General features: G+C 58.1%; 2 protein-coding genes across 2 annotated transcripts in view; one reads left to right on the top strand and one right to left on the bottom strand.

Moving 5' to 3' along the window:
* Positions 1 to 13202, top strand: part of SYT7 (synaptotagmin 7) — a 61785-nt gene extending 48583 nt beyond the window's left edge. Inside the window, exons 9-13 of the mRNA XM_075547555.1 lie at positions 519 to 789; positions 7402 to 7571; positions 7851 to 7965; positions 8417 to 8616; positions 13098 to 13202. Coding sequence (XP_075403670.1) covers positions 519 to 789; positions 7402 to 7571; positions 7851 to 7965; positions 8417 to 8616; positions 13098 to 13202 — 861 coding nt within the window. The remainder of the gene's footprint in view (positions 1 to 518; positions 790 to 7401; positions 7572 to 7850; positions 7966 to 8416; positions 8617 to 13097) is intronic.
* A 7151-nt stretch (positions 13203 to 20353) lies between these two features.
* On the bottom strand, positions 20354 to 22142 carry LRRC10B (leucine rich repeat containing 10B). The gene has a single exon (XM_075548036.1). The coding sequence runs from the start codon at positions 22140 to 22142 to the stop codon at positions 21270 to 21272; it is 873 nt and encodes a 290-aa protein (XP_075404151.1). The 3' UTR covers positions 20354 to 21269.
* Between the last annotated feature and the right edge of the window lie 1279 nt (positions 22143 to 23421).

The raw sequence follows: 23421 nt of genomic DNA on the forward strand, positions 1-23421 counted from the left end.
GAGCTGTATTTGCAAGGGTCCCAGGGGACCCTGCCTCACATAGCTGACAGGGCCTCTTGTCCTGTACCTCACCCTCAGTGTCCCCGAGAATGAAGCCTTGAGAGAGGCGGGCACCACCCCTGCCCACCGTGCAGCCCCAGGTCTGCGGTGGGTGCGCTTCACCATGTGCACCCAGGGGCAGGGGAGAGCCTGGGGGCTCCCCTGGGTGGGCTAGCACAATGGTGGCAGGAAGGAGAATGCAGCCCGTGCTGGTGCTTTGGGGCAGGGGGCCGGGCCCGGACTACAAGGAGCTTGGGAGCCGTGCACACCAGGCTGTGCCAGGGTGCAGTCGCCCCGGTCTGCCCCTCCCTCCCTCCCTGTGTGTTCTTGGCTGATGGACCCTGAGACTGTACAGCCCTTCTGGACATGTACTGGGACAGGTGGCCTCCAGCGGCTCCTTGTGGGAGCCTCAGGCCTGGGTGGGGGCCCCCTCGGGGAAGGGGTCAGTGTCCTCAGCTGCCTGGCCCTGCCCCACCCAGCTCTCCCCAGGCTCTGAGGAGGACGAGGCCCACGAGGGCTGCAGCCGCGAGAACCTGGGCCGGATCCAGTTCAGCGTCGGCTACAACTTCCAGGAGTCCACGCTCACCGTGAAGATCATGAAGGCCCAGGAGCTGCCGGCCAAGGACTTCAGCGGGACCAGCGACCCCTTCGTCAAGATCTACCTGCTGCCGGACAAGAAGCACAAGCTGGAGACCAAGGTGAAGCGGAAGAACCTGAACCCCCACTGGAACGAGACCTTCCTCTTTGAAGGTGAGGCCCATGCCCCTCCCCCCACCCACCTGTCACCATAGGCTCCACCCTCGGAGGCATCTGCCCACGAGCACAAACTCGGGGGCATTGCGCACGTCTTGGCCGTTGGCCCTGGATCAGGCCTCCGTTCAGCGCATATACCTTGCTCCTGCCTTGGGGGTGAGGTGCCTACAGGCCCAGAGGGGAGCGCCATGGAACACCGTGGCACAGTGGCTGAAGCTGCGGGCTATGGCTCAGGCTGCCTGAGTTTGAATCCCACCTCTGCCACCTACTAGCTGTGCGACCTCCAGCAAGCCCCCATGTCTCTGGGTCACCCCATTGTCCAACAGACAGGCTAAGAAGGATGGTAGAACACACCAGTGGAGCCCTTAGGGGTGCAAAAGGTGAGCCCACTGAGCTGGAGGTTCATGTCTACCCAGAGGTGCCTCATGGCAAAGGCCTGGCAACCTACATCCCCAAAACCAAAATTGAGAGCCCCATACATTTGAAAAGGAGCCTGGTAGCGTAGTGGTTATGCGTTGGGCTGAAATCCAAAAGGTCAGTTGTTTGAAACCAGCAGCCACCCTGAGGGAGAAAGACAGGGCTTTCTACTCCCATAAAGAGTTACAATCTCGGAAATCCCCAGGAGCAGTTCTAGAGGCAGAATTGACTCGGCAGCAGTGAGTATGGATGGGAAAGCTGAACGTTGAATACGAAATGAAGGGACTGATATGTTTAAATGATGGAGCTGCAGAAGAATCTTGAAAGGACGGTGGATTGCCAAAAGAACAAACAGTATCTAACTTGGAAGAAGTCCAGCCAGCAAGCTCCGTAGAGGCAAGGTTGGCAGGACCGGTCCCTGGAGGAGGACCGGTCCTGCGGGGTAATGCGGGGGGTGGGGGGCCGTGCAAAGAGAAAGGCCCTCAACAAGATGGACGGACGGACACCACGGCTGCAGCCAGGGGCTCACACAGAAGAACGACTGTGCGGGTGCTGTGGGACCGGGCTGTTTCCTTCTGTTGTCCAGAAGGTCGCTATGAGCTGGAACTGACTCAACACCCCGAACAGCAATTCCCCAACTCATCGCTCTGCTCTGAGACACGTCAACCTCGCCCAGCAGCTTCCGGAACAAGAAGGCCCTAAGCCCATGAAGGACATGACGCGGGAAGGCGGAGCTGTGTCTGACGCCGGGAAAGGCCCGGCACCCCTTCATTATTTGACGGGGACATTCTCTGTCCCCTGGCTGGGCCAGGCTGCGCCAGACACACAGGAAGGGTTCTGGACAATGCCCTGGAGTTCCTGGAAGCCACGAGGGCCAGCATCCTTCCTCTGTCTCGCAGCCCCTCTTAGAAGGCCCTGCTTTTAACCCCTCCTCTCTGGGGAGCCATGGTAACCAGGCAGCAGGTGTGTGCACCCACCTGAGTGCGCATGGTAACCTATCTGTCCCACTGAGAGCCTAACCTTTCCCCAGCAACCCGGTTCAATCCTGTTCCCATGATCCCTATGGCCTCCACTTCTCGGTGCCCCGGGTCTCTAGGTCCCCTCATGGATAACCCCAGGGGGCTTCCGTACCTGGCGTTCCACCCCACCCTCACCCCTGCCCTGCAAGATTATGGTCAACTCTCCCACTAAGTTAAGGCTGAACTGAGGGATCCTCTCAGGATCACTGTGGGGGCCCGCTTTCAAGGTGGTGCCCCCAGGGAGAGGCTTATGGGCAGCACGTACCCAGCATCAGCCCTGGGCACCGAGGGGCCCTCAAGGTGTCTCTGGTCTGCTGAAAGACAACGGTGTGGATGATGAAGCCATGCCCAGTGGGGCCCCAGGCTGCGCCCCGTCCCTGCGTGGTACTGGAGTGGTGGTCAGTTGAACCTGACCCATAGCACCCCACACACAACAGAACAACAGAGTGTGCCATCCTCACGGTCAGGGTCCGGTGGGAGCCCCTTGTTGCAGCTACTGGGCCAGCCCATCTCTCTTCTCGCTGCTCCTCTACTTTACCAGGACTGGTCCTCCGTGACAACAGGTCCCAAGTCCGGGAAACCTCGCTCCTAACGAGCACTCCCTCTGTACTTCTTCCAAGACCGATTTCTCCATCCTTCTGGTGGTCCCGGCTCTACTTAATATCCTTTGAAAACACAGTAATTCAGACTCAGCCATCTTTACCCATCGACTATCTTCCACATGCACACGAGGCCATTGACAATACAATACCACGGATTGACTCAGGGGCGCCTCAGTCCTCAAAGAGACAGCTTGGCTTTTTCACACCTCAAAGAGGCATTTGGTGACAGTTTTGTCCGGAGTAGCACAACCTTTGATTTCCTGAGTGCTTCTTCCGTGGGCGTTGATTGGGGATCCTGGTCATCTGAAGCCCTTGACCATGTCCGTCTCCTCCCTTTAGCAGGAAGTTACTTCCTGGTCTAGTTGCGATGGTTTCTGTTTTCTCTGTGTTGCATGTAATCCTCACTGGAGGCTGCAGTGTAGGACCTTGAGGAGTGAGCGTTTCGAGCCCTCTACTTTCAGCACGCAGGCTGTGTCTTCACAGGTTATTAATGAGCCTTCCTCCAGTCCTGATGCCACGTTCTTCGGACAGTCCAGCTTCACGGATTCTTTGCTCAGCACACAGACTGGATCGGTCTAGTGAGAGGATACAACCCTGGCGCACACCTTTTCCTGTTTTACACCAAGCAGTAGTCTCTGGTTCTGTTTGCACGCCTGCCTCTTTGTGTACAGGTTCTGCAGGAGCACAATGAAGTGTTCTGGGATTCCTCCATTCTTGGGAATGCTAGCTGTCATTTGTCGTGACCCACACGGTCAAATGTCTTTGCATAGCCAATGAAACACAGGTAAGCATCTTCCTGGTGTTCTTGACTTGGAGTTGCGATGCAGCCGACTTCAACAATGACATCCTTTGTTCCACGTCCTCTTCTGAATTGGACCTGAATTTCTGGCAGCTCCCTGCCCTCGCACTGCTGCAAACCTGTTTCAATTCTCTTCAGCAACATTTTACATGACCATGGTACTAACGATGCTATTTGATAATTTCCACATTCTGTTGGATCACCTTTCTTTGGAATGGGCGCAGCTGTGGATCTCTTCCAGTCGGCTAGCCAGGCAGCTGCCTTCCAACTGTCCTGGCACAGACAAGTGAGTGCCTCCGGCATGTACCTGTGCGGTAGGCGGTTTCACTTGGTACTTCAGCACTTGAAATGTCTGCGGGCTGACCCATTCTGTTTGGTACAGGGACTCTGTATCCTTCTACCTTCTTGGCATGCCTCTAGCATCCTTCAGGGCCTCGCCCAGGTTGTTTCTGTCAGGGGCCTCCAATCAGTTTCCATGTGTAGCGACCCTCCGCCCAGTCCTGCACCATCCTCACCCTTGTTCCGATAGCTGAGCCCGTCCTTGCAGCCACTGTGCCCACCCATCTTGTTGGAGGCCTGCCTCTTTTTTTGCCGCCCTGCTACTTTACCAAGCAGGTTGTCCTTCTCCAGGGCCTGGCCTCTCCTGACAACACGTCCCAAGTATGTGAGACGTGAGACGAAGGATCACTGCCCTCGCTTCTCAGGAGCATTCTGGCTGGACTTCTTACGAGACAGATCTGCTTGTCCTTTTAGCAGCCCTCGGTACTTCCATTACTCTGGACCAGCCGCCTTTCAAAGGCACCACTTCTTCCAAAGTGTCCCTTATCCAGTGCCCAACCTTCACACATACACGGGGTGATCGAAAGTACCCTGTCTTGGGTCAGGCCCACCTAGGTCCTCAAGGGAACATCTTTGCTTTTCAACACCTGAAAGGGGTCCTGGGCAACAGACTTACTTACCCAAGGCAATGCATCATTCATCTCTCCACTGCCGCTTCCTTGAACGGTGATTGTGGATCCAGGCGCAAGACAAAATCCTTGACAACCTCAATCTTGTCTCCATCTATTGTGATGTTGCCTCTGGGTCCCGTGGTGAGGACTGGGGTCTTCCTGCATTGAGTTGGGATCCATCCTGGAGGCTGCAAGTCCTCGCCACTTTCAGCCAGCACGGCGGTGCCCTCTGCCTATCTCGGATTGTGAATAAGCCTTCCTCCAGTCCCGATCCCACATTCTTGGTAGAATGCAGCGTCTCTGATGATCTGCCCAGCGCACAGATGGAACAGGCATGGCGGGCGAGAGGATGCACACCTTGCCCGACTTTGCCCATGGCACCTTCAGTGTTGCATCCCGCGCCTCGAATGTTGTTGCTTATTCCTTCCATTCTTTCAGCTTGAGAACCACCAGGCGTCTTCTCCTCCCTGCGCTTGTCCACCTCCAGGGCTTTGTGCATTTCATTGTAACGCTTGACGCGATCGTCTCTCAAGCTCCCAGTGACGTCTATTCAGATGTTTCAAATCACCATGTCTTCCATTCGCTTCATGACACTTTGCAGGGTGTCTGCTGATATCCACCTTGGTAGCGTCTCTCTTTCAGACTGTGATGGGTTTTCTTGTAGAACAGTGTTATTGATACAGAAGTCACAGGTCTTACACCTCCACGGTGTAATCGTATGCCACTTCTTGACATGGTTGGATGCTGACCAGCGGCGAGATTCAAGCAGATTGTGCAAGCATCAGGACAATCCACTTGAGGACATAATTTTCCTTCTTACATTATCATTAGCACACACATCCCACCTCTGCCCCTACCCTCAATCTCCCTCCCACAACAGTGAGAAACTACTCATCTAGTCACCGTCCCTACGGGTTTGCTTGGTGTCTTCTTTTATGTTTCTTGTTAATGACCACACCTGGTTTTATCACACCTGGTGTCCTTGATGTCACTCACCCCAACATATCACTAAGCCTTGGGGAACATTTCCCCGAAGAAGGGCCATTCAAGATGGGTTCTGATGCATGGATAGGAGTTTTCCAGAGAGGAGGCTGCCTCTTCTGGTGACCCTTAGCCCCTTGGCCTCCAGGCTGGCCTGCACCCGCCCCCTGCTTCACCCAGGCCAGCCCCTCCCACACCAACTAGGCCTCCCAAGCTCAAATGCCTCCCATCCTCCCACTGTCCCCAGGTTCCCTGATACCTTTCCTATCCCCTCTAAGCTCCCTCCTCATGGCCCCTCCAGCCTTAGCTCAAATCCTGCTGCTCCCTCAGACCTGCTCACCACCAGCAGAGAGCCAGTCAGCCGTCTGTGTATTCACATAACAAACACTGGCAACGTGGGGTTCAGTGGTTGAGGATAGAGATGCCCACCTGGAGATCCAACCTACCAGGAGAGACAGACAATGGTCAAGGAGACAGATGGTCAAATCCATATGACGGGGCGGGGGTGGGATGTGGGGGACAAGCCACCTGAGGAAAGTGCTACAAGGGTGTGATGAGAGTTGGGGTGGGGGAGTCCAACCAGGCCTGAGATGCCAGGAAAAAAAGCCACAGTCTGGCAGATGAGAGGCACCCACAGGCCAAGCCCAGAGGCAGAAGTCAGGAGGCCGGTGGCAGCCGGCTCAGGCTCAGCTTTTATTCTAAGTGCACTGTGAATCTATCGACAGGCAGCAGGCGGCAGAGGATCCCAGTGGGCTTCTGTTTCTAAGAGCTACTCTGGTGGCAGCAAGGTCAAGAACTGTAGGAGGACTGAGAGGTGGGCTTCTGTGACTCTCCAGGCAGGAGGGGCCCGGACTGGGTGAAGTGTTGGCAGTGGAGATAGATCTGTTGGGGGTGGGGGCTGAGCTGATGGAGGGTGTGTTAGGCCGGATTAACTAGAGAGATAAATCCAAGAAAGAGATCTATTTCTATCCCGAAGCTTTCTATATCAAGAAAACATCCCAGCCCAGTACAACTCAAATCCATACGTCCGATACTAGTCCATAAGTCCCTCTTCAGACTCATGCAGCCACATGCAATGATGCCGAATGCAGGAGGATCGCAGGCCGGTGGGTGCAAAGCCCTGTGGATCCAATGGCAGTGGACACTTCTCCAGGACTCTGGCAGGTCTCAGAGTGGCTTGTCACAAGAAGGGGAAGGTAGAGAGAGAAGAGGGAGAATCCCAGGATCTTCCTTATGAGAAGACCATGCCAACAAGGAGGTACCATCTGGCTGTGACCTGACTGATAGGCTAGACTCCACCCCTACACTTCTGCATATCTCGTTGACATGAAACTAAGTAACTACCACAGAGTGGGCGGGTGAACAGGAAGGGTCACAGGACATAGGGTAGGTCCCTTTCTGTGCCTTTGCTGTTTCTCCCACTGTCCCAAGCCCTCCTAGCCATCTTGGGCAAAGCCACTTTGCAGACTTGCCTTGGGACAAGGGCAACAGCCAGGCTGCCTAAACAGCAAGGGGCGGGCCACTTCCCAGCCCCAAGGGATGGATGCATGATGCATGAATGAAAGTGACAGACTGAGCCGCAGTCAGGCTCTCTATATGAGCTGTGGAACTTGGCGCAGATGGTCTAGACCACTTGAACCTCAGTCTCCCCATCTGTCAAGCAGATGTGAGACCACCGGGGAATTGCTGAGGGCGGCCCAAGGACACCTCTGCAGTGTTCCTGAGCCCCAGGTCTGAGTGTTGTCCATCCTCCTGCGGAGGCGGCGTCCTCATCTCCGCTGTCCTGCCCTGGGGGCTCCGCCCTTCCTGGGCCCCACCGCCCTGTGCTTGTCTGTCCTCAGGTTTCCCCTACGAGAAGGTGGTGCAGAGGGTCCTCTACCTCCAGGTCCTGGACTACGACCGCTTCAGCCGCAATGACCCCATCGGGGAGGTGTCCATCCCCCTCAACAAGGTGGACCTGACCCAGATGCAGACCTTCTGGAAGGATCTGAAGCCATGCAGTGACGGGAGTGTAAGGCTCACCTGTGGAGCTCTGGCTGGGGTGTGCAGGGTGGGGTGGGGACCTGGGACCAGCAGGGCTGGAAATGGCCAAGAAGGGTGTAGGCAGGGGCACAGTCAGAAGACCCCTGCTGGAGCAAAGATCCCCCCCCTTCCCCCTCTGAGTCTGGGGAGCTGCACCTGAACTATGATGAACTCAGGGCTCGCTCAGGGAGGAACTGGGTTAGCCACTGGCCATCTGGTCCCTATCCCTTCTCATGGCCCAGCCTCACCCCACCCATTGTCCCTCCAGGGGAGCCGAGGGGAGCTGCTTTTGTCTCTCTGCTACAACCCCTCTGCCAACTCCATCATTGTGAACATCATCAAAGCCCGGAACCTCAAAGCCATGGACATCGGGGGGACATCAGGTGCTGGGGCACCTCTTGGCAGAGGGTGGGCAGGGTGGGGAAGTTCTGGTGCTACGGGTGTCACTCTGCATGTGTGGAGTGGAGTCTTCCCCGTGGCTCTTACCCCTGATGCACAGTGTCCCATATCCAGGCCTAACTCCACTACCTTTGAGGCCTGAATGGACACCCTTAGGAGCACTCTGGGACCGTGTCCTTCTAAGAACCAGGAAGAAAGAGAGGACTGTGGGAGGGAGATCCAGGTTCTAGTCTGGCTTTGGCGGGGGCTTGCATGTGACCGTGGGCAAAGCCTTGGGGTTTGATGTCCTCATTGGTGGTCACAGTAGGCACTGGATGAAGGCCAGGGTCCTTTCTAACTCCACTGTCAGCTTCCTCTCACCCTTGCCTGGCTCATTCCTCACCCCCTGCCCCAGCTCCCACCCCCGAGCGCCTCTGACTCCTCCCCCACCTCCAGACCCGTACGTGAAGGTGTGGCTGATGTACAAAGACAAGCGTGTGGAGAAGAAGAAGACGGTAACGATGAAGAGGAACCTGAACCCCATCTTCAACGAGTCCTTCGCCTTTGATATCCCCACGGAGAAGCTGAGGGAGACCACCATCATCATCACCGTCATGGACAAGGACAAGCTCAGCCGCAATGATGTCATTGGCAAGGTAGGGAGGGGGCTGGTCAGGTGGAGTCTGCACCCCAGCTGGCAGCCCCAGAGGACTTGCCCCACCAAAGATACACTTCGGGCAGTGGGAAAGCCCAGGGCTGGGCACCCGGAGAGGTTGACACAGCCCCTGCTGCTCCCCAGGGTCCGCTTCCTCATGGAAAAATGAGGGAAGTGGTTGAGATTCTCCCCAGAGTTCCCATATGTGCCCTCCTGGGGGTCAGTGAGCTCAGAACAGACCACTGGGAGGGTAGTGAGAGGGGTGCCCTATACCTCAAAAAAGAGCATTTTCTGGGCAGCACCCTCCGCTAGGGCACACACTCCTGAGCCACGCTGCCAGCTGTGTGAGGCACCACCAAGAACTATAGTCCGACCTCTGAGACCAGGGTCAGTTTCCACCCCAGCCACTTCACCTCTAATGGGGTTGTGTGACCTTGAGCAAGCCAGCTTGCTTCTCTGAGCCTCTGCTTTCTCATCTACAAGATGGAGCTACTAGTACCAGCCCTACAGTATGGTTGGTGTATGGATCGCCAGAGATACTGGGACTTTTTCCTTGTGGAAACGACCTCTCCTTGTCACACACTAACCAAAAAAATCCCCCACGCCTGGTCATGGGCCATTCCAGGATGACACTCTCCCTGTGGCTAAGTCTTTGTTTTCCTACTTGGAAATGCCGACTTCGTGTGTTTGTTCATGGCTTAGTGTTAAGAGTGTGGGCTTGGGATCTGCCCGGGTCCAGATCCAAACCCCATCTCTCAACAACTGTCAGCTCCCTGAAGCTCCTTTCCTCCTTTCCAAGGGAGAGGAAGGCAGCTCCAACTTAAAGCATGTGTTGAAAAGGCTCGAATGGCACAGGTGTGGGGCTCAGCGTGCTGCGGAACGTATTAATGTCAGCTACCCTTGTAATACAAATTTGTTCCTACCAGCTTCGCCAAGCATGCTCATTCTGGGTATGCAGCTTGTCCAGAAGCGGGGCAGGGAGGCCAAACACCAGGCCGGGAGGTAGGTGGGAGCCCAGAGCTCTGGAGAGATGAACTCAGACCCCTTAGAGCAGTGGTTCTCAACCTTCCTAATGCCATGACCCTTTCATACAGTTCCTCATGTTGTGGTGACCCCCAACCATAAAATTATTTTCATTGCTACATGAATTCATCACTGTCATTTTGCTACTGCTATGAATCGGTCGAACCCTATGGAGGGTCATTCGACCCCCCAAAGGGGTCTCAACCCACACACAGGTTGAGAACCGCTGACTTAGGGCATTTCCTAGTAGGAAGCGATGATCAAGGTGACCCTGGGCACCCAGGGGTGGGGCTGAGGTGGAGGCATCCTTGGAACAAAGGAGCAAGGAGAAGTCGGCTGTGGGGCGTGAGGGAGGCCAGGTGAGCTCCAAGCAGACAGCTATCCTTGCCTGTCATGGCACGTGGCCCAGAGAGCCGGGCCGGCCAACATGCATCACAGGCAGGAGAGTCCCCAAGGACAGCAGCTCACAGCTGCTGAACCCCTTCACCAAACAGAGCCAAGGGTCACTAACTGAAACTAGGCCTTGGCCTTGGGAGCTTGGCTTCCTGGAGTTGGGCCTCCCTTAGATACCAGTGTTAGTGTCTCTTGGTCCGCAGCCCTGTCTTCTGTGGCAGAGCCCAGGCTGAGATGGGTTTGTTCTGCAGAGCCTGGGCATCTTCACACCCATCCAACCCCCGGCCCCAGCTCAGCCCCAGGAAGCCTGGCATCACTCACGGCTGTGGGCATTGTGTTAGGGCCCAGACTACCAATGTAGGTGCGTGCACAATGGGGACAAGACAGCAGCCAGTTTCAGAGGGAGAAGAGCCCTGCTGAGAGAGCTCACATGCATCAACAACACCCTCCCCGCATACCAGGGAGCAGGCAGAGCCATTCACCACTGGGCAGAGCCGGCCCTGAGGCCCAGGGGGGACTCCTGCATGAGGCGGTGCCAGCGTGCTCGTCCCAACCCGTTTTGAAATCATCTTTGCGATGGTGGAGGACATCCCCAGTACAGCGTGCACTGGTCAGGCTGTTTCTGCTTGGCCATCTTGGTGACATCGATGACATTCTGCATCATGCCACCTTTCTCAACCTCCTTTTCTGACTCGTGCCTCCCCCCACCAAAATAACACCCCTGTCCCCTACATTCCCATGTAAGCCAACTGCCATCAAATCTATTCCAACTCATAGTGACCCGTAGGTCAGTCTAGTGAGGTTGTGAATGTGGACAAGAGTAGTGGGTGGGTTCAAACCACTGGCCTCTCAGTGAGCACCCTGGCACTTAGCCCTCAGTGCCACCAGGGCTCATTTTGAGCCCACATACCAAATTCCATATTCCCTGCCATGGCCCAGTCATGACCCAGTCAAGTCTTACTCATAGGAGAGGGTAGAACCGCTTCTGTGGGTTTCTGAGACTGTAACTCTTTGTGGGAGTAGAAAGCCTCATCTTTCTCCTGAGGAGCAGCTGGTAGCTTCAAACTGCTGACCTTGTAGTCAGCAGCCCAATGTGTAACCACTCTACCACCAGGGCTCCTCTGATCCCGGGTAGCCAGTTCTTAAAAGAGCACAGCTCTCCTCGGAGCTGCCAGTCTTTACTAGGTAAGCAGCAGTGCTGTTGGGTTTAAGGAAGACTTGGGTAGGGAGGGGGGTGGAGGGGTACTTGGTTGAAGGTTTAAAGATAGTCTTGGGGCAGTAGGTTTGGGGGTTCATCCAGGCCCCAGTGGCTCCAAAAAATCTGCATCCCAAAAGGTTTTGTTGACATCGCTGTTGCTTTGCTCTGTTTTGTTCTTTTCGCCCTGCCATCGGTCAATGCCAACTCACAGCAACCTCACAGGACAAGGTTGAACTATCCCGGCGGGTTTCTGAGACCGTAACTATTCACAGGAGGAGCCAGCTGAGTCACGTGTGCTGACTACAAAGTCAGCAGGGCTTTCTCCTCCTGTAAAGCGAGGCGGTTTCAGAAACCCCCAGAGGCAGCTCGACCCTGTCTGGCAGCGTTACTCTAAGTCAGAATAGACTCGACCCCACTGAGTTTCCAGTTTGGGTTTTCTACCTATGTGTTTCAACTAAAGTGGAATTCACAGAACATGCCATTAAGCGCCCACGTGTTCCCTGTCCCCGCTGTGGCCTTTCCTGTTGTTCCCAATGTTGTCCAACCACCACCTCTCTCCAGGAAAGCACTCTGGGCCTCCCACCCAACCCCAACCCCCTAGGGACCACAATCCGCTTGCTGCCCTTAATGCAGGTTTTATTTGGGGCTATGTGCTGATTGGCAGAGGTCATCGAGAGCATTCTCAGATGTCCCTCACCCTGCCTCTCCCCCACCCCCGCATTGTTAGCCTCTTACGTCACCAGGTGCCTCTGTCACCACTAAGAAACAGGCGGTGGCACCTGACTGTGAACCCAATACCATATTGTTTTTCTGTGAATGTCCTCTCCCTGTCCCAGGATCCTGTCCAGGGTGTCACATTACATGTGGTTGCCTCTCTCCAGTCTCCTCTGGTCTGTGAGCATGCCTCCATCGTTCCCTGTTTCTCCTGACCTTGCCGTCCTGAGCAGCACTGGCTGGACAGCCTATGGAATGTTCGCCAGTCTGTGCCCAGCACCTGGACCCGGAACCACTCACTAGCCATGAGGCCGGGAGCCCGGGGGTGCACCCATTGGCGCCCACCCAGGGGGAAAAAGACCCTGACCATCTGCTCCTGTAAGGATGACAGCTTAGGAAGTGCTTCAGGACTCCTCTGTCTACTCCGTCCCCTGCGGTCGCTATGAGTCCACATTGACACATTGTCACCTAACATGAAGTCCCAAGGCTGGGGCCAGTTGGGCGCGCCCTGGTGACACTGAGACAGCCCTGAAAAACAGCACTGAAGCCCCTAGGCTGGGGCCCAAGAGGCCTGGAGTTCAACCCTCAGTCCCACTTTAGACGTAGGTGAGGCTCTCTATACATCAGTGTCCCCTTCTGTAGCATGGGGGCAACAGCGTCATCCGATCTCACTGGGGGCCTCGTAGGTAGCAATGTGTAGCAGAGGTGAGGGGGATGGTGCTTGGCATGGAGGAATGTGGGAGCTGACTGCTCCTACGCCAAGGAGACACGGAGGATGCTTCTGACAGAGCAGCTAGTTCATATGCAGCCAGGGAAGCATCCAGGTGAGAAGGTGGTGGATCGAGGTGGGTGTGAGCACTGCAGGCTAGCCCTGGTGACACAGTGGCTGAGAGTTTGGCCTCCAACCTACAAGTTGGCATTTCAGACCCACCAGCCACTCTGCCAGGGAAGCATGTGGCGGTCAGCTTCCGTCGAGATGCGCAGCCTTGAAAACCCTATGGGGCAATTCGTTCCACGCATCCTATTGGGTCACTGTGATGCCCTGGAAACAGGTGTAAGTGCTCATGGAGGTAGAGTGCCGCCCCCCGGTGGTGAGCATAGGGCACTGCCCCAGAGCCCCGTCTAATGCCGCTCCCCCGACCCTCTCTCCCCAGATCTACCTGTCCTGGAAGAGCGGGCCCGGTGAGGTGAAGCACTGGAAGGACATGATCGCGCGCCCTCGGCAGCCCGTGGCCCAGTGGCACCAGCTGAAGGCCTGAGCGGGGCCAGGAAAGGCCTGGGGGGGCCGAGGACCCGGGGTCTTCACCATGCTCTCACCACTTTATGCACTACGCCCGGCCTGGCCCCCCTGCTCTGGGTGAGGGGAGGACCCTGCGGGCCCGGCCAGGGCCAGGGAGGAGTCCCAGGACTCGGCCCCATTTCCAGCAAGTACCAGCCCCACCCCCAGCGGTCCGGCTCGCGGGGAGGGGCTCCGGGAGCCATTTTCTTGCTTTGCCCCTTTTCTTCCCGACTCGCGGAGAAAGGTGGGGGGAGCCTGAAAGGCTGGCATGTCCCTCCAGAGGCCCGCCAGGTGGGCACGGCCCGCCGTTTTCTTTGAGGCGATGCCTGGAGTGGAGAAAGCCGCCCCCCCCCCACGCGTGCGCGCGCCCCCTCGAGGGTCCAGGACAGGGGCGGCCGGGGCGTTTGGCCTTGGCCTAGAGAGGTCGGTCCCCAGGACAGTTTCAGGCGCCGCCTGGGCCCTGAACGCCGGGGAGAGTATAAATAGCCCGCTCCGGGCCAGTGTACTTGTGATGTGTACCCACACCCCCCCACCCCACCCCGTGTGTGCGTGTGCGTCTGGCGGCTGCTTGTTCCCTGCCCCTCCCCAGCCCACCGGCAGTGCTTGAAGACTGACGCGGGGACCCCATTCGTGCAAGGCCTGCTGGGACCGGAGCTGTAGGGTGGTAGGGGGGCTGGGGGAAGGGAGAGGAGATCCTGGGCCCAGAACTGACTGCCTCCCTCCCACTGGTCCCAGTCCCTCTGCCCTGCGGGCCATCTCCTGAACGTCTGCTCTCACCGTTTAGGCACCTACTGTGTGCATAGCATTTCACCACGACTCTTGCTCTTTTCCTTCTCAGGGGACCCCCTGCCAGCTCGCTTCCCTAAACCCCCCCAAACTGGAGTTACCCTCCCCCCACCAGCGCCTTCCCAGACGTCACATCCAGCCAAGTTGGTGAGCCTCACCATGCTTGCTCTGGGTTCCTTGTCTGTGCAGAACCCCCTCCCTGGTCTCCCAGTTTCCCCCCAACAGACCTCCTCCTAGAGACTCCCCGGCCCACCCCCTCCCGTTCCTCCCACTCCCAGCGCCAGGGCACAGAAGCTGTGACTTCTCCTTGGAGACTGCAGATTTCAGGACGATCTCCCGCTTAAGTCCCGCTGATCCTCACACTGGCGCGGTATTGATACAAGACCCAGCTGGCGACCAAGCCTCAAACCCTGCAGGGCGGGGGTCCGAGAGCCTGGGCTGCCGTTCCGAGCACACACCACCAGGTGGCACGCGGACACCACAGTCTGCCACCGCTGTCCTGGGACCTGAAGGCCGCCCCCGCCCTCCGCCCCCTGCCCCCACCGAGAGGAGGGAGCCCTCCGACCTCACGTCCACAGTCCGCCAGGCACATAGGCAACTAGAGGCCGTTTTCCTCCCGTCGGCTGCCCCTTGAGCTGACCATTTCTGCTCTATGCAGTAGCCAAGCCACCTGTCGCCCCATCAAAATGTTCTCAACTTGGACCTCACCTCCTCCCACATTTCCCGCCCTGGCCCTGAGCCCCCTGGGATCTGGAGGAATATCATACATTGTAGGTGAACCGTTTCGTAGAGTGAAAGTCGACTGATGTGAAGCCAACATCCCTTGTAAACCCAGACTTGTATATTGTCGCTTTGCTTAAAAGGGGGTCCGCCCCAAACGCGCCCTCCCCAGTGGGAGACCTGGGGACCAGCTGTCAGGGATGGAAGGGCAGCGACCCAGGAGGCTGTGTGAAGCGAAAAGAGGGTGCTGGCATTCTTACCCCGCCCCTTAAGCTGAGCTACCTGGTCCCCTGGGGGCCCGAATGTAACCCAATTGAGGGGGCGCGGCCGCTGCGGTCTCCGGAGCTCCTCCCAGAGGGCTTTGCCAATCACATGCATCGAGCTTCTCGGGGCGGAGTCTTCTCCCACCGTGTGGCGGCACCTTCCCCGGATTCCGTCTTGGAGTTCCCAGGGTCCCAAGCGCTGCTTGGAGCCTCGGACTTTGGGGAGATAGGCAGGAAGTGTGGACCCAGAGCCGGGCAAGCTGGCACTGGAAGAGGTGGGTGGTGGAGGGTGGGGCAGGGAAGGGGGGCGGGGATCAAAGCCTTTAGGAGAAGAGAGAATGGGGGAACTTGAGGGAGGGGGGCCCTGGAGCCTTGCGGTCATCCCAGAACCTTGGGCAAGACACCCACACCCCCTGGGCCTCAGTTTCCCTAGCTGTAACATGATGGTAATAAAACTTGACCTACCTCATAGGGGAGGTTGTAAGGCCACTGTCGCCTGACCTGGGGGTCAAGGCCGGAGGGCTCTGAAGGTGCTACCTGCGAGCCAAGTATTACTACCGCCCGAGAGCACAGCCGCCCGCCGCCCCTCTCCCAAGAGCCTCCCGGAATAGCCAGGCCTGCGGGGCCCTTTCGGTCTCTCCGTGTCCCAGGTCCCTTCATCTGTCGTCTGTGGTGCCCTAGATGCAGTCGTTTTCTTGTTCAAGTATCTTCTTGTGACCATCACCCCTTCAAAGCCGCTGTACAAATCCCACCTGCCCCAGGACCCCGCACCTGCCCCACCCTACAGGCACCAGATGATGCCGGGGAGGGGACAGGCAAACAGCCCCTCCCCCAACACACACACCATTAAAAAAAAAAGCCAACGGGGCCTCAAGGCTGGGGATTGGTGGCTGCTGTTTGTATTGTATTTGAGTCCTTGAGTGCAAGTATTTTATATTAAAAAAACAAAATCAACAAAAACCCACCATCACACACACAGATATGGAAGAGAAATGAAGAAAACTGAAGAAAAAAAGACATACAAAACTTCACTACACGCACCCTCTAAGCCAGCAAGATCTCCTCTTTGCAAAATCATATTTTTGTGGGAATGGGCCTGCTTTTTGTGGCAAGGCACATTCTGATTAATAAAGGATCGTGAAAAAGTAGGACCTTGGCTGTTTCCTCGGGGGTCCCAGTGGGCCCCAGAACTCCCTCCCCACGCCAGGGGAAGAGAAAGTGGGGGTGGGGAGGGCCACCCTAGCCTGAGTCTCCCTTCCACTTGTCCCCTTTGGGAAGTGATTAACCCTGAGCTTGCAGCCCTTCCTCCGGTCTCCAGTAAGAGCCCACCCAGTTGCCCTGGAATGAGCCCTGGTAGCACTGAGCTGCTAACCACCAGGTCAGCGGTTCAAAGCCACTGCCACTCCTCAGGAGAAAGCTGAGCCCGTCTGCTCTCCCCAAGATTAACAGTCTCAGAAACTATATAGGGTCTCTGTGAGTCGTAGTCAACTCAAAGGCAGTAGGTTTTTCAGAGCAGCTACACCTCAGACCCAAAGCAAGGCCCAAGGGGTCCCTCCAGCTCAGAACCCTGCATCCTGCAGTCCCCGGGGGACATTCACCACTCCCCAGGGCAGATCAGACAAACCCCACATACCCCAAGCTCTGGCAGGAGCCACCATGGTGGTCTCAGGCTGTGTGCTCATGAAGAGAGTCTCTGACCCCGTGTGCTACTGGGTCCCAGCACTGGACGAGGTGGGTGGTGGAGGGTGTTCAATCCGTTGTTGGCAGGTGCACCTCAGCATTTGGACTCATCACACACACACCTCCATGCCCCACTGATCTGCCTCATATTGCTTTCTGGAAGGGGATCTTCATGGAAGCAGACGGCCAGTACTTCCCCCTGGGAGCAGGCAGTGTCTGTCTGAAGTGCCCATCTTTACTGCTAGCTAACAAGTGTTTAGCTGCTGAGCCACCACGAGGCACCTCATTTCAATCCTTAGGGTTGGAAAATCTCCCATTCAAGTTCAGCTCTAGCCTGAAGGCTGGGACCCTGGTCCGGTCGTTCCTTCCTTCCCTGAGACTGTGGCCCTGAAGGAGTTTCGTTCCTCTAGGTCTCCACCCCAGGAGCCCTGATGGTGCTCTGGTTATGTCAGGCTGCTAACCCCAAGGCTGGCAGTTCAAAACCACGAGCTGCCCCTCAGGAGACTGCCTACTTCTGTAAAGAGTTACAGTCTCAGAACGCCATGGAGCTGTTCTATCCTGTCCTGTAGACTCGCTGTGAGCCAGAATAGACTCGATGGCAGTGAACTTGGTTTTATCGGAGGAGGGTCTCTCAGCTCATGAAAAATGGTAAGTAACCCGATCTCCCCTCCCCAGCCAGGCCTGGGAGTTCTTGGGTGCTTCCTCAGGCAGATGCTGCACCTGTTCCTGACCCGGGCACCAAAGGAATAAATCACACACCCCAGTCATGTGCCTCCCCCCCAGCTGGAGCTAAGTCAGCCAGCACACCTGCTGCCCTCCCCACACCCACTTGAAGTCACCTGCCTTCCCTTCCCTTTTAGCCCAACAATTTCTTAACCACTTGGTTTCAACATCCCACCAAACCAGTGGTTACTTCTTCCAGCAGCAGGGAGCCCCTGATTCTTGTCCCATTTCCTTCACTGAAACTGGCTCTGAGACAGTGTCTGCTTGTGTCCCGGCCCTCACTTCTGGTCGTCCCTCCGTCCACTCCTCTGAGCGCTCCTCCCCTCCTTTGGGTCCTCTGCTGTTTCCTTCCCCTTCAACTCCCTCCCAGGTACCACTGCATTCTGGGAGCTGCTCTGGGCCGTGTCCTGCCCTCCTCACCCTTCCCCACCAACCCAATCAAGACAAAGCTTGGACAAACAGTCCACCCCAACCCTAGGCTCCGATGACCATCTGTCTGTGTGTCTGTGTCCTGTGCGTCTGTGCTGTTTCTCATTTAGATTGTGAGCCCCTCTTGGTCAGGGACCCCTGTCTGGATATGTGTTCTGTTCAGCATGCCCTGGCGTGCAATAAATGTCCATCCTAAGAACAAGAGTGCCCGGCGTCATGGGGGTGCTCGGGCAGATGGCTGGGATCAGAGGCAGGGAAGTGCTTCGGAGCAGGGGTCCAAGTTCCTTATTCTGATTTCCCAGACCTCTGCAGGTGGGTGAACCAGTGGGGGTTGGGGTGGGGGGAAATAGTAACAAAGCTGGGAGAGGATCCTCCCTCTTGAATGCCTGTAATCCTGCTAGCCAAGAGGCCCGTGTGGACCTGCAGGAGGGGAGAGGAGGAGCCACTGCCCGCTCATTCCAAAAGACATTAATGGCCAGACCGGGACCATAGCAGCGTATGAAATAGGAGGAGCCCTGGGTTTGTGATCAAATAATTCAGGTCCATGGGCAAGTCATCTCCCTTCCTAGATCTGTTCCTGGCCCTGCAGCCTCCTGGAATCTCTCATTTGTTCCGCAAACTTGCATTCTTATTCGGACACACCAGCTTCTCAACCTCTGCTCCTGCCCCTCTGCCCTCCTGGCACAAACACTGCTCCTTCAGGGTACCCCTGGCCTTAGGTGGGCACCTCTGACTGCCTCCAGAACAATATGGGGGTCCCATTGTTCCAACTCACTCAGCCACTGAGGCAATACCAATTCATAATTGGCCCTATAGGACACGGCAGAACTGTCCCCATGGACTTCCAAGACTGCAGCTTTTAAGGGAGTAGAAAGCCTCGACTTTTTTCCCAAGGAGTGGTGCGTGGTTCGAGCCGCTGACCTTGAGGTTCACAGCCCAACTTGTAATCACTATGGCACCAGGGCTCCGTTGTTCCAAGTAACCCTTCCAAGTGTGCTCTCCCTTCTTGCACAGAGACCAAGTGAGAAGGCTGCCAAAGTTAGACAGCATGGGACAAAGTGCTCCATCGCTGCAGGAATCCATGATGCCAGCTGTCACCCTCATTCCCATGTGGGAGATGAGACCCTCAACTCTAAAGGCAGGTGCAGCGCTCACTTTACCCAAACCCCCAAATCCCAGGAAGACTGAGTGAGTGGCAAAGCCAGACTCTGCCAGCCTTCTCCCCTGGAGCCCTGCTGGGCTGACAGTCAACCTTGGATACATAGGGCCCTGTGTGTCTCTGGGTGGTCCAGTGGGGTCCAATGCTCCAAGATCAAGGGCCCAGTGACCATGACAGGGAAAGTGAAAGACCAGAGAGAAAAGAGGGGTTCTGGAACACCAGCGGGTACTCCCGAGTGACAGTGCCCCGCCCCACCCCGCCCGCCTCTCCCCCCTCCCAGCCCTGCTCCTGCATGAGCAGCAATCACACACACACACACACACACACACACACACACAGCAGTGAGCTGCAGTGTCAAACTCAAGAAACTCAGCTCCTTAGGCTGCAGATGGGGAAACTGAGGCCTGGGACTGTTCAAGGTCACCTGGTCACTAGCAGAAGGACGGGACGTTAGATCTGTTGATTCTAGGGCCTACAGTAGTCCCTCTATGCTTTGCTCCACAAGAGGCTGGTCCTGAATGGGCTGCAGTTCCCCTGCTGTTGGTTTAAGAGTCCCCATGCCCAGGAAGACCACTGAGAGAACAAGCACCAGACCCCTCTCCCTGAGAAGGGAGCAGCCCCCCCCCCACCGTATCCACCCCACCGCCACCTCCCACCCACGGCTCTCCACTCTCACGTGCTAAGGTGCTAACGGACTGCTCCAGCACCAGCCCCAACCCCAGTGCAGTGGCTGGACAAGGCCTGACCTCTTGGCCTCCTCTGACATCAGCCACCGTTGCCATGGTGACAGCAGTCTGGCAGCAGCTCCTCGGGTCTCTAGGCTCAAGGTTTTACCATTTTCTTTCTTTCATTCCCACCCTCCCCCCTTGCTTAGCAAGTTCTGCCAAGATGGAACCAAAAGAAACTAAGAGGGGGCGAGGGAGAGAAGGGAGCGAGGAAAGGGAGAGGGCAGGAGGGGGCAGAGCCTGTGAAAGGACAGGGAAAGGTCAGCCCGGCTTGAGGGAGCAGCAGAAGCACCAGGGAGCACTGAGAACAAAGCTGGAGAAGCTGGGTGGCCAGAGCTAGGGAGCCAGAGAGACAGCCAGACAGAAGAACAGCTTGAAACAGCCAAAGTCTTTCTGATGATGAACACTCATCCCTGTCTCCCCCCTCCCCAGACAAACAGGACTCAACAGTTGGCTAGGGTCAGCCTGACTCAGAGCTGGGGCACACAGAGAGGGGAGACAGTGCCCTGAGGGCTTATAAATAAACAGGCTCGTGGGAACCGCACGGTCTTTCTCCAAGAAATAGAATTTATGTTTACAGTCAGGTTTTTTGTTTGTTTGTTTTTCTTTCCCCAAAGAGGGAAAAAAAACACTAGTATGTGGGGCCCCTGCCCCCAACAGTGTCCCTGAGTGTCCCTGAGCCCTCCTCTCATTATTGCTTGGACTGGAAAGTTCTGGCCCTGGGAATGGCAGTGCCAGGCTCCCGATCCTCACCCGGAGGCTGTCCCTGGTGACGGGGTGGAGGCACAAGGTGCCCAGCCCGTGCCCCTCGCCGTGCCAGCCGCCCTGGTTGTGCCCAATTAAGGAAATGGAGATTCAGACCGCGGGAGAGGAGCTGGGCGGCCTCTGGGGGCAGAGCCTCTCTTTCCTTGGGCGCAGGGGCCCCTGGAGGCACAGTGGTTTCTTTTCAAATTTGACAGCTGAAGGCTCAGGCTGTGGGGAAGGGGGGGGGGGCCTCTTTTCCCAGCAAGATCCCAGGCACAAGCTGAGAGGGCACAGAAGAAAGCGAGGGGAACCCTGCCTTCTATGCCTCCCTCCTTCCAAGGTTAGGGGTCCCGGGAAGGGAGGTATGTATGCTCAGTGCAGACAGAGGGGCAAGGACCCCATCCCCAGGTCTTCCCAACCCCCATCCGGGCACCATTCCCAACACCAAGCCCCTGCCTGGTGCTCTGCCTGGCACAGACACAGTCCACCCAAGAGGTAGCAGCTCCTACACGGGAAAGGGTGGGCCCGAGAGCCAAACCCCAGGAGCAGGGAGGGTGGTGGGCGCCCTGACTCAGCAAAGGGAGAGAAGTCCGTGAACAGCAGTGACCAGGAGGGCGCGGGCACGTCTGTTGTTTGGTCAGTGACTTCGATCAGGGACTGGACAGAGCGAGTACTTCTTGCTCCACAGGAACGTCGAAGATGGCCCCTGGGCCCGTTTGCACCCGCCAGCTCAGCCCGGACCCACGGACCTGGGCACCACGGAGCTGCCCCCAGCTCCTCCTTCTAGGTGGCCTGAGCCCACCCCCTGCAGCACAGGCTCAGGTGCCCAGTCCTGGGGTGGCTTCCAGGGCGCGGAGGCTGCCCCCGGCGCGCTCCAGGACCCCGCCGCCCCCGATCAGCAGGTCCTCCTCTTCGTCATCTTCGAAGGCCCGTGCAGGGCGGCGCGGCTGAGGCCGGGGAGTGGGTTCGTCGCGTTCGGCCATGCGCTCGACGGCGCCCTCGCCCACCAGGAAGACGGTGTCGGCGACGCGCGGGGGCCCGGTGACCGGGTTGTGATCGTAGGAGAAGACGCGCAACGCGCGCAGCGGGTGCAGGTCCGGGAAGCCGCCCAGGCGGTTGCGGTCCAGGTCGAGGATGTGGAGGCGGCCCATGCGCAGCAGCGCGGGCGGGAACTCCTCGAAGCGGTTGCCGTAGAGCCAGAGGCCGCGCAGGCCCGTCATGCGCGGCAGCTCGGCGGGCAGCGCGCGCAGCCGGTTGTCGCCCATCTGCAGCGACTGCAGCGCCACCAGGCGCAGCAGCGGCCGCGGGAAGCGCCGCAGGAAGTTGCCCTCGATCCAGAGGCAGCGCAGGCTCTGCAGCTGCGCGAAGTCCGCGGGCAGCGCCAGCAGCCGGTTGCTGCCCAGGTAGAGGCGCGTGAGGCGCGGCAGGCGGCACAGGCCGTCGGGCAGGCGCTCGAGCTTGTTGAAGTCGAGCGCCAGGATGCGCAGCTCACGCAGCTCCTCGATCTCTTCGGGCAGCTCGCGCAGCCCCGAGCCGCTCACGTACAGCTTCTGCAGGCGGCTCAGCGCGCACACGGCGCTGGGCAGCCGCCGCAGCCGCCGCCCGCTCAGCTCCAGCTGCTGCTCGCCGCTGCGCAGCTGCTCCTCCGCGTCCGACGGCAGCTCGTCCGGCGTGGACTCGGCGATGCCCATGGTCACGGGCCCCGGCCCGGGCCGCCGCCGCCGCCGCCGCCCGCCATCGCCCCGCCCCGCCGCCCCACGGCGGCCCCGACGGGGGCCCGGGCCGAGCCGGGAGGGGGGCCGGCGCGCCGGGCCCGGAGGAGGCTCCCGTTCGGGCCCCGCCGCGCTCCGCCGCCGCCGCCCGCCCGCCCCGCGCTCCCTCGGCAGCCAGCAGACTGGCGCGCTGCGCGCGGATGCTGGGCTCCCAGACCCGTCGCCCTGGCAACCCCCGACGCGCGCTCGCGCTCCTGCCAATGAGGCGGCAGGGGGCGGGGAGGGCCGGGCGGGGCCCGGGTTCTGGGGCATGCGCGCAACCAGCGAGCCCGCGCCTCCTGCCCGTCGAGCCTGGCACCGCGCAACCCCGACTCCGTCTAACCCCTCCGGCCAGGGCATGCTAGGGGTGCGGCTCCGAAGAACCGAGGGGGTGAAAAGGAGCAGAGATTTCGCTCCCCGGGGTCCCTCCCAGCGGCTGCGCCCGCGCGGGACCCAGGACCCTGAACAAGTGTCTCTCTCAACGAGGGGCCAAGGGATGATGTCCATCCTGGCCCTTCACGTCCAGGCAGTTGTAACCAGTACCCCCACCCCTTCCCCACAGGGTCTCCTCCGGCGGTAACTCAGGGTAGTGCTGTTCTTTCTTGGTCCGCCCCCCCCCTCCTGCTGCTTCCTCACTGCCCCGCTGGTTATGCCCCTCTCTCCCCCTGGGGCCCCTCCCCTTGGGCTCCAGGTCTCTGAATGACCGCGCTAGGATACGATAGCATCTCTGTGCATCACCGACCTCCCATGGTCACCACCCTCCACCAGTGGCCCTTCCTTTTGCGCAGACACCTCCCTCCGCACCCTTTGTCCCGCCTCCCTTCACCTCAGCTCTCCTGCCTGTGTGCTCCTGGGAGGTCAGAGCCAAGAAAACCCTATGGGACAGCTGGGGGGGGGGGTGGCCAGGAGTCGCTATTATCCACCTGACAACAGGTTTGCCCTGTGCCCAGCTCTGCTGAGAACAGTGTTTCATCCAATGACAGGTTCCTGCTGTCCCCCAAATTGGTTGTTAGGTGCCTGTCAGTTTGGTTCCGACTCAGAGCAACCCTGTGGACTCAGAAGGAAACACAGCCCCGTCCTGCAGGATCCTCCCATTAGTTCCTAGGTTTGAGCCCTCCATCCATCTTGTGAAGGGCCTCCAGTATGACGTCCTTCTCCAGGGACTGGTCTCTCCTGGTAACATGTCCAAAGTATGTGAGAGGAGTCACACCATCCTCGC

The sequence above is a fragment of the Tenrec ecaudatus genome, chromosome 4 (genome assembly GCF_050624435.1).
Source record: "Tenrec ecaudatus isolate mTenEca1 chromosome 4, mTenEca1.hap1, whole genome shotgun sequence".
In the NCBI taxonomy this organism is placed as follows: Eukaryota; Metazoa; Chordata; class Mammalia; order Afrosoricida; family Tenrecidae; genus Tenrec; species Tenrec ecaudatus.

What these genes read in the sequence shown, in the direction of transcription:
- LRRC10B (XM_075548036.1), bottom strand. Translation starts at nt 22,142, where the DNA reads ATGGGCATCGCCGAGTCCACGCCGGACGAGCTGCCGTCGGACGCGGAG.